At 37.8% G+C, this 10,883-nt stretch overlaps 1 protein-coding gene across 1 annotated transcript; it reads right to left on the bottom strand.

The window, feature by feature from the left end:
- Window positions 1-413: 413 nt before the first annotated feature.
- On the bottom strand, window positions 414-1,824 carry LOC108674317 (netrin-1; the record flags this gene model as incomplete). Its single annotated transcript, XM_018162255.2, has 1 exon — window positions 414-1,824. A coding segment is annotated over exon 1 (1,036 nt), but the record flags the coding sequence as incomplete, so codon positions are not given.
- Between the last annotated feature and the right edge of the window lie 9,059 nt (window positions 1,825-10,883).

The following is a 10,883-nucleotide window of genomic DNA, read 5'->3' as shown; positions in this document are numbered from 1 at the left end:
GCTCCTTGTGAGATTTCATTAGCTTGCAATTTCAGACTTAAGTTATATTTTATGTCAAATAGTTTGGTAGCCCAATATTTCGTAGATAGTTTACCGCCAGCAGCTCTTCTATCGATTCGAAATAGAATGGCGAAAATATAACACTGAAAGTGACAGTTATTAATTCGATGGTCGACTTTTGAAGAGCTTAAAGATTTGAGTTAAATAAAGGAAATGATTAGTGTAAATCGGTTTTGTATCCTTGACGACTGAACTAATTTTTATATCAAGATTTTTTGGTTTAACTTGTTGCGAACACCGGAGTCGCGAACTAGGGTCGGGTAAATCCTGCATATTAAATCAAGATTTAACGCTCCTCGGATCAACCCGCTGCATAGAAACATTCATCGTGGAATTATAAATACGATACTCACCAACGCAAGGATGCGCGTCTCGGTCAGTAGCTCGGCCCCAGGGCCGGTCGAAGTGGAAAGGTTTACACTTTTCGCACTCACGCCCCGCTGTGTTGTGGGCGCACTGACACGCCAGCTCGCCGTTCTTGCCGGGCACGCAGCGGGAGGCATGTCCGTTGCACTTGCATCGTCCACCGACAGACAAATCAGCCACGGAGTATGTGAAGGGAGCCCGGCGGTAAGGATCGCCTAGGGCTGAGTTGTCGTTTTCAGATATGGTCGCGCTGCGGGGCCTGTGGAGCATCACTCGGATGTCCGTGGCAGTTACCCAGTCCTGGAGAACCGGAGACGCATCCAGCACGTGGGCAGAAGGACGCCCTTCCAGAGTACTGAAGGCTATGCGGGAGCTGGTGCCAAGAGGTCCTTGCCGCTGTAGGTGAGCATCTGTGCATAGAGGTTCTTGTTCGTTGGCCTTGCCGATCATGAGGCGTCGTGGGCGGTCGAAAACCGATAGGCATTCCGATGAGTAATACTGGAAAGGTTGCCAGGTAGCTCCGTAGTCCATACTTTTATGGATGGAAAGACTATCTGGCTTATCACCACAAAATTGAAGGTTCACGTAAGTCAGTTCATATTTTTTACCCAAGGACAAAGTAAGCGTGACGTTCTGATTATCCCCAGGCAACATGGGTGCTGAATGCCAACAGGTTAGGTTGTTAGGATTATTCAGATCAGTTAGGTAAGATGGAGGGTGAGAACGTGCGGGGTCTTTAGAATCACACACATGACACTGACGTTTGAGATCTCCCTTCTCCTGCCTGTCATAACAGAAACGTGTGACAGGGTCTCCGCATGTGCTGCTGGCTGTCACGGTGCGGCCAAACGCTGCGTTGATGAAGTCAGGCACGCATTTGGTGGGTCTTTGACCCATGTCGTCGTAGCAAGGATCTTGAGGAGCATGCTGAGCGTCGAACATCTTCAAGTAATTGCCAGCTGATACAAAGGCGACTGTCCAAACGGCCCACACCAGCGCCACAAACGCCGTGTTGCGCTTCATCTCTGTAGCGCGCCCGCCTAAGTTCACAATTCAAGCGATTTTCTTACATACCTTAACTGTTGGTAGAAGAAACCGTCCTAAAAGCTCCTGCAGTAAGGTAGACAAATTATGATCCAGACTGTGTTGACGCCAAATTAGCCCAAAGAACTCTCTTTAAAATGTTTTTTTTTTTTAATAACGATAGTTTCGTGTTAATCTTGTAAAACCTCTATTATTGATCACGATTGCACCAATGTTTTATCGATATTCTAGTAAATAATTCCACTGCGAAAGTCTATTGAGTTTTGTGATTGGATTGAGCTTGCACGAAATCACCGCCAAAGCCGAACAATCGGATAAGCCGAGCCCACATCCGCACATCCACACACAACGGCAGCCTGAGCATCACTGCTGAACGAGGCGCTTGCCATCGCTATTGGTCCCTGTAACTGTGAGGTGGGACGAGGGCTTATAGCTCCGCCCACTGACCTGACTTGCCGTGAACCCTTCAGGTCACCTAATTACACTAGACGATTTCTTTTAGAAGTAATAGCCATGCAAACAATAACAATGAATCCGTGTTAATCGACGGTGAAAAATGTGAACACTCTCGTGTGAACGATTGAGTCAAGTTTTGGATTTGACGGACTGGCTCCTGAACTTATTCCAGCGGTGGAATATAAGTATATAACCTTATAGAGTTATAGTTAATCTCTTCAAATCGGTATGTCCGCAGTCGGCTGTAAATATTCTCGAACAAATTGCTATATCAATTTTCCAATCAATTTATAGAATTTACACTTTGCACCGTTATAAATTTGGCTCACTTACAGCATTAAACACATTAAATCACCAATTACTAGGAAACCCTGCACAAATATTTTTCATGATACGGAGATGAGAAAAAAAACTTTTTATTTGTAGCGCATGAATTGTAATTTCATCAGTTCAATATCATTTCCATTTCAACAGAAACGTTCATTTGCACGTCTTAACCAATTCAGTGAAATATTAAAAAAATTGACCTGGTATACATGAGCCTTCGTGGGAAATATTTAAAGAAAATTTAACAGATTCATTCGTTATCTTATATGTGGGTAAATATTTATCATTTAACTGTAAGTTCTCTTTATTAATAAATAGTTCCATTAACCTTCCGTGAATTAATTAATATTAATAATATTAATAATGGAATTAATAATTCCATTAACATTCCGTGAATAATTCCGTGAAGTTTGTGGTTTATGAAAATAGGTGCCAGCTGAAAATATTTTTCATCATCTACTAATAGTTGTCTAAATTTTCAATTTGCTTAAAAATGATCGAGGTGGATTGAGAAAACTTCCGGCGCTAATTGGTCGCGTCTCTGTAGTTCTTCACACAATAATTTAATCGAACTTGTGATAGCGCAGCCACTTATTTGCATAGCTGCTTGTTGAAATCAATTCCAAACACATATATTCTGCTGTAATGTTTTCATTTATTTTAAATGCATTTATATTTTTGCAACAATGTGCTTGATTATTGAACATTAAAACATTTATAAGGTATACAAATTTTCATCTTTACTTGTTGAACAAAAGACAATTCAGCGTTGAATTATTAATTAGCTTTGAGTGAAGATTTCCTGTTTCTAAGATTTTCGATATCAATAAATTAGGTATGAAGGGCAATTATCATGAAATCAGTTATTACAAGCGCTATACTCTACATATTAAAAGGACGTCGTGTTTTAAACTTTTGTTTAATCTTCGCGTCTTTTTCACAAATATTATAAGATAAAATTTAAAATTTACCTAAACCGAAAAAAGTCCTTAAAATCTTTGATGTGATAGCTCTGAACTCACTTAAACATTATTCTTGTCTTAATACTGATGATACTTAATTAATATATACTGATGCACGCGATCGAACGAAAATGAAGGCAAGGCAAAACAAATGAATCGCGTCACATTGGTCCCTCTGAAGCTTTTCCCCATTGGTTATAGAGTCAGCGGATTGCATGCCGTTCAACACAGACGAGTTTGAATTTTTTGTGTGTTTTTCTTGGATCTCTCAAAATTTTATGCAGGGAAAGTTGTCTAGCTCTATCTTTTTAAGAAACCAAGAGCTTCAAACTAATTATAGTAATGACCTGTATATTACAGTGGCCAATATATAAGGCACGCAGTTCTGATCATGATTGTTGCTGTTAATTTGGGCGCTTTTAGAAATGATAAGTGTCCTAATTAGCTGTTAGTCAGGACCACAGGCCTGCGCCTGTGCCATGGAATTACTTTATTCCTAAGATGTTACAGCAGAATCTGCACAGACAATCTGCAACGGAGATGATTTTATCTCTGAAATGCACACCATGACTATTAATTACCCAGTCTGCCCATCAAGAGAGCTTCACTGCTGCACATTTCGGGTAGTACTGTAACGAGTGTTTTGGTAAATGATTTATTTTTTATACGTCATAATTTGAGAGGGTTCAGTATTATATGCAACAATTGACATTCCAGACAAGTCATTGGAAAATGAACTCGATTTGGTGATCCAATTGATGTGTGACTTGCTGACCTATGTATATTTGCATCTGACAAGACGAAAATGCTGCAAAAAAGCCTTGGATAGGACGGCCCAATCTTGTCTGGCGAGATTTACCGTAAGTGGATTAACATAAATAATTTCCTATATTTATATAGGAGCCGAATTAAAATAAGGCCATTTAGTGCTTAGACCCACGTAGATATGTATAGCGCTTGCGACACTCTATCTGGCAGTGTATATATATAGGCCTTCAGATGTCAATTGCCAGTCAAAATTCGAAGGATGAGATACTTATTTGCCGCCTCGCAGCTAGCAACGGTTTTGCAGGCTAGACTGATAGAATTTTGAAAGACACCGTCACGTGATACAAAAAAACTTGAGGTTCTATAGGGTCTCGTTATGTATATAGAGATCTCATAGTTATTGCATGAAAATAAAAACAGTTTTTATCGTCTGCAATCTTGAACTTTCCTAAATCATCATTTGAAAGGTTGAAACTGTTTTAGTAAGAATCGAACTATCAAATATCCAGGGAAATTATAGCTAACTAAATTTTATGCATTGGTCGTGGACGAAAATTTTATTTTTTATAATTTAAAGCGCAATTGTGCTCACTCGAGACACTTATGGCTCTTATCAAGCTTCTTGAAAACTTTGGGCGGCACGAAGTTGGACTTTTTATGAGTACAGCCGCAGCCATCAAAATGTAGCGCGGTTGCGGAGGATCTTGGTCGTCTGCAACGGTCACTCAAAAGGTGAAACACACGAAGACATAGCACCGTAGAGATGTTTTCTGGACTCTGCTTATAGACCACTCAACTTCAAAGAGAATTCTATTAGAATACTCAATACGGGAGGGAGTAGGATTTTTGTAATTAACCTGATCGCATACGGTGCCATGTAGCTAGAAAGTTCGATCCTACCTCATGCAGGTATGTTGTTTTCATAGCAATAAAGCACACCTGCATGCATGACCACTAAATTTACCGCGCCTGTTAGGTTCTGGAAATTGTTTTGGGCTTTTGATCGAATGAAATATTCAAACCTATACATTCGTTAACGCGAAGCATCCCTATCAAATGGGAGAATACAATGATGGCCGTCACGCGCAATTGGACTGCAACGAAAATATTTTACAATTATAATCATGAAATGATAAATACTGTAATACCCTCATTATTAAAGCTTTCAATGCCTGAGCATGCGCGTTTATAATTTCGACGCGGATGTTTCTCTGCCAATGCATTAGCCCTCTACCGCCGTAGGTCACTCTCCAGGAACATCATTTTCAACTTGAATTATACGTAAACTATTTAGTGTAGCAACCTGAGGACGTTTGTACGCAACAGAAAACATTTTAACCCTCTATACCGCCGTATGTCACTCTCCGGGAACATAAGTTTCAACTTAACCCTCTACCGCCGTATGTCACTCTCCAGGAACATTATTTTCAACTTGAATTATACGTAAACTATCGAGTGTTATAGCAACCTGAGGACGTTTGTACGCAACAGAAAACATTTTAAAGTTGTATGTGGCGGCAACCATCAGTGCAAGTCATTTTGCGCTCACTAGACCGTATCCTTTTTGGGAAGTAGGCTTGTGACAATATTGCTCCGGTTACTCATGTCAGGCGGTAGAGGGTCAATATGTAATTAGAATTATGAAGTTTGTAAGACATAATCTGATCAAAATTTTGTCTGTTTACAACGTTTCAGGTATAGGTATTACTATATGTAAAATAACATCGCGATTGCCCATCTTACAAATTTGAAGGGCCAGAGTTAAATAGAAAACATAACTAATTGTTGTAATGCGCCGCGGGATGAATTATTACAAATTTCTACGTTATTTTGTTTTCTATTAAAACGGCAAAATGCGAAACTGAACAGCTCTGAAGTCTCTCAGTCATGAATGGATCTGCATAAAATTTAGAACACATCTAATTAATAGCCAGACTCCGCGGTAGGAATCGACGCAAATATTTGCTTAACTTCGTTTTCGATTCAAACTACAGTCAATATTAATTGTGACTAATTACCAGACTAGTGGCCTCGTGTACAGGCGATATTGCCTGCTCCAGGGGTTAATAGCGAGTAGTGGCCAGTAGCTGCCCCATCGGAGCCCATAACTTCCAGCTAACAGGTTTTTACGACATGTCTGTCAAGGAAATAATTTCTTCCAATCTTTGGTTTAAAATTAAGTAACAGAGAGGTCAAACGAACAAGTTCAGAGAGCATATAAAGTGGTCGTTCGCTCCTTGGTTGGGACTAACTACTAGCTATCATCTGCGGTAGCCTGCAGGTGGTGATGGCATAAGAGACTTTCTTCAATCCTTGGCTAGGGTGTAAATGTGTGAAATTTTGGCTTTGGTTAAAAGACATCAAAACTTACGACGTATTCGTATACTATTCTCATGTAAGTATAAATTTTGAAAATTCAAATAAACCACATCTTCATTTCAGATGTTCTCCAGCTCGCTCCAGCTAGTCTCTGTTTTAGCCGGCATTGTTTATCCAGCCTAAATAGAACTATCCAGCGTCGGCGTGAATAAGGTGTCCTAGTATGCCCGACGTGTTGCCATCGTTGAATTTGTAAATATCGCCACTAAGTTAGCACAGACTATTGGCCTGGTTTATGCTTCGGTCATCATGGGTCTTGCCTGTTCTTTGTTCCTCAAAATATTTCCTGTTGCCACTTCTGATTCTTCGGGTGTTGCAGGGCTTGAGAAAGCTTCTCCACATTCTACAGAGCGGCAGACCGATCGACACTGCGTCATGAACTTATATGTTTCTCGTCATGCTCGATTAAAGGCTCGACAGCAACATCATTCACTAAATATTCAGCTATACATCGCTAAATCTGTCTACTAATTTATCTGCAAAATTATTTTGGCAGCCAAATGTCGCCGAATCTGTCCATGACTGGCAACTGCTCATTAAGAATCTATGGCTAACTTGGCATTACTTAACCACGCGTTCGAGATGTTACGTTTTGTTTCCGTATGGCAAGGAATATCTTATTTCGCTTTGGATATTTAAGACATGTCTCGTCTCATTACGTCACGTCTCGTTTTGTATCTATCTGTCTTTTATTATTTCATAATTACCGGGTCACAAGTTTTAAAGTCTTGTCCCCATTAATACGTTCATTCCGGGACAAATTTTATTATCATAAAATACTGTCCCGTTATTTTTTTCCCAGTAATTTCCCGTTTCGTCCTGGTTGTCCCGGTTCATTTCTAGAAAATTATTTCGAGACAGCAGGAGTCTAAACGCAGTGTCTTTTGAGTAACCATGTTAAATGCTGTGATGTATTTTTGTTGATCGCTCGCTTTCCGCAAACATTATTCATTGAATACAACTTTCTACTGCATTGCCTCTCTTCTAGACCTCGACCATTTCAACCCAAGGTTTCCTTACTACATCCATAGTGATCGTTTGTGTCTTAAAAAATTAATTTTACAGCATAACCCAAATATTCACGTACGAGTACTTATTTTTCCCGCAACAAATATTAGGAATGCTCTTGCATGTCCATAGAATTTGGGGGAAACAAGGCCAACTTGCCGTTCCCCCGAAGCGCGATGCTACATTTTCTAATCTCTCATGCATACGAGACTTTACTGCGTAAAGTGCGAGCGTGAAGCTGAACTGGAAGCAGGTCGGATCAGTTGGATGGCCCAAAAGGACTTGATGCATATTAGAGTCTGTCCACGCTCTTGGCAAACATTAGCGGAGCTCCGGGGTAATATTTGTTCGCTCAATTCTTTCATTTACTGAGATGAGAGCTTTTATTTTCGGCAGACGATGCTCAGAACTCGAGATTCTTGCTATTCAGTTGAGATACGCTTTCATGCTGAGGATCTCATTTCATTCATCATGATTTGTTGAAATCAACGAGAAGAACTTTTCAGGTAGGTACTAAAACAAGCTTTAATAAGCCATTAGCGTTCGGTTTTGAAAATTTACGATTTTAGTTTTATCCAAACAGCATTGTATTGTTCCAGAGTACACTGTATGAAGATCTGGGAGAAGAATTATCAATATATTTCTTTTTAACGTAGAGTAATCGTGAATGAGCCTGTACGGTGTAAAAGCAAAATTACGACAGGCAATAGGCAATGAAACATATCGGTGTCATTGCAAACTTCAAGTTTTGATGCCATGCAGGTAGTCTAATAAGTTTTCGGGCCATTAAAGAAATTTGTCGTGATAAAATCACATTAAGCGTCTGAACATCATTGTCATAAAAGATGATAAGTAAATTTGTGGTTAGAGAAAATGTTTTTATAGTATTCAAATTTTCCAGTGATTTCCCATTTTTACTGCATAATGTTTGTACTAATTTTTTCATCATATCATTCGAATCAGTGAGCACTATTCACTAAAAAAATTATGCGGGTACGAAAGAAATACCAATTAACAATAACGGGGAGACATCGAGTCTTTGATTAACGCTTGATTGGTCGCAAGTCAAGTGCTGTTGCATCGTCAGCCAGTATTGGCAGGACACAGCTGCTGCACTCCACTTATCGTATTTCCTCCTCCATCTTCACAAATCCAATAATGCTCCAAAGCTTTGCCGATGCAAAAAAAACATTCAACTAAATATCTCTGGTATTCATTTTCCAGTACGTTTAAATTCTTGCATTATATCTTTATGCTGGCATCTGTCTTTGACTACTCTAAAGGGTGGCATCTGTCCGGGTCTAAAAATCTAAAAAGTTGTCGTTTAAGTTTTTTTGGCTCATTTTTATCAGCGGATAAGGCATGTATGTGCGTGCTTTATTTTTTTTTTGGCTAAAGCAGTTTCAAATTATGTAACATGAATATTTTTTCCTCGTTTTTTACAAAGATTTTTTAAGAAAAACTGTATTTACAGGCTATTATTTGCGTTAAACTAGATAACAATAAGGCATGATCGATGAGGCTTTATTTTTTGCCTAAAGCAGTTTCAAATTATGTAAAATGAATATTTTTCCTCGTTCTTAACACAGATTTTTAAGAAAAACTGTATTTACAGGCTATTATTTGCGTCAAACTAGATAACAATGAAGCATGATCGTACCTTCAATACGAGAAATAGGCGATGGAAAATTGGGTATACATTATCAACCATATTTTTTAGCATATACTTTTTTTTTTAATACATTTAACTTAATTGGCTCTCCTGAACAATTCAAATCACCGATTTGAAATCTATCATCCCTTGTAAGTTTATGGCTACAACTTTGAGAGACATCATTCGATCCGTAACGAGAATATCTATCGGCTCCAGAAGCTTTTTTCTGATTTATCTATTGTTTGTATTGAAAAAAGAAAGAAATGGAGGGGTGAAATAGAAAATGTCCAGAATAAATGAAAATTTTTTGGGAAAACAAGGATATAGCTTTTTTAAAAGTCGCCTTTTTTCGTTTTCTTTGCATTTCACGTTTTTCTCCACTTTCTCAAAAGATTCATGCGAGCAAAACGTTCTTGCATTTGTGTTTAACATATATAAGTGCGTGAAGTTTCAGAAAGGTCGGTCAGTAAAAACAGAATTTTTTTTCTTAGGCGGTCGCCCGTAAAGTTATATAGGTTTTCGCTACAACTGATACTTTACTTCGAGAATGATCAGGCTTTTCATGATAATATAAGTGCTGTAAAGCATTTATTTATACAAGAATCAGAATTGCGAAATGTGTTTGAATACGCTGGACGTCATGATGTTGTCGACAGTATATGTACAGTATGTTGCAGTATGTTACTGTATATGTCAAGTTTCATGAAAATGATTCTGGCCATGTTCCTCATTTGGAAGAACACAAAAATCGTTTTCCGCACAATAAAGGGTTTTGATATTATTGTTAATCACCACACACCCACGATAAATTGAATAATCATTAGAATTTTGATATTTATTGAAATAGAAAAATAAATATTTCAAACTTTCTTTCGAAAAAAATTCATTTCAATGTTTGTTGAGTTCTTACATTTATTACACTTGATAAACATATGATATTCATTACATTTATTGCCTTTATTGTAAAGAATTTTATTGAACATACTTCTCCCGTATACATAAGGTTGGGACCTTTTAGGTAGGACCAGAGTTAATGAGCTCAGACAAAATTCATTTTGAACCAAACCTGACCGAGATTGTTCAGCAATTTGGTATGTTATCATTTACTTATGTTATGATCCTTTTATTGCTTGTAAACCTTGGCTATTTTCTCTATATTGTTTATAATCTCGAATAACCTCAATTTGTGTTCAAATTGTTCATTCTTTGTTTTCAAAAACCGTTACAATCTACAACGCGTTTTCATTCTGAACAATCCCCCGAACAAGGAAAGAGCCATATTCTTTATATTTATTACATATATTTTAATAAATCTTCCTACAATTGAAAGACATGAATGCGTCATTGTACAACGGTACATTTATTTAAGTTAAATTCTTCACAACATTATTGATATAATTACTGCAGCGCTTTGGAATTAAGTTAAAACTTGTCCTAGAACATCAGACCGACCTGCCATATTAGATATTAACAATCAGCCAGGTCAATGATTTTTCAAATGCCATTTCATGCTTTGGAAAAAGAAAATTCCACGAAAAATTCTAACAATTTAAATTTAGGACTCTCATATTGTACAACAACCATAAAATATGATCTAAAGTATTCGTAATACATCATAAAACGCTTCGAAATCTGAAAAAAATATTCAAAATGTTGACTCTGTCTAATTCAAACTAATTTTTTTTTTCTAAATGACGTAAGCATGACTATTCAAATTCATTTATTACCTAACATCCGGTTTGATTTGTGTTAAAATTAAAACCAGAATTTAAGCCCTAGTTTGAAGTTTTTTTATTTAAAACCTTGAGTTTCTTTTAATTTTAGCTCATTTTGAGAAAATTCAATGCATCATCCGCGTA

The sequence above is a fragment of the Hyalella azteca genome, unplaced genomic scaffold (assembly GCF_000764305.2).
Source record: "Hyalella azteca isolate HAZT.00-mixed unplaced genomic scaffold, Hazt_2.0.2 contig4928, whole genome shotgun sequence".
Lineage (NCBI taxonomy): Eukaryota > Metazoa > Arthropoda > Malacostraca > Amphipoda > Hyalellidae > Hyalella > Hyalella azteca.
Note: the sequence above shows the minus strand (reverse complement) of the source record. Positions and strands in the feature narration are given on the sequence as shown.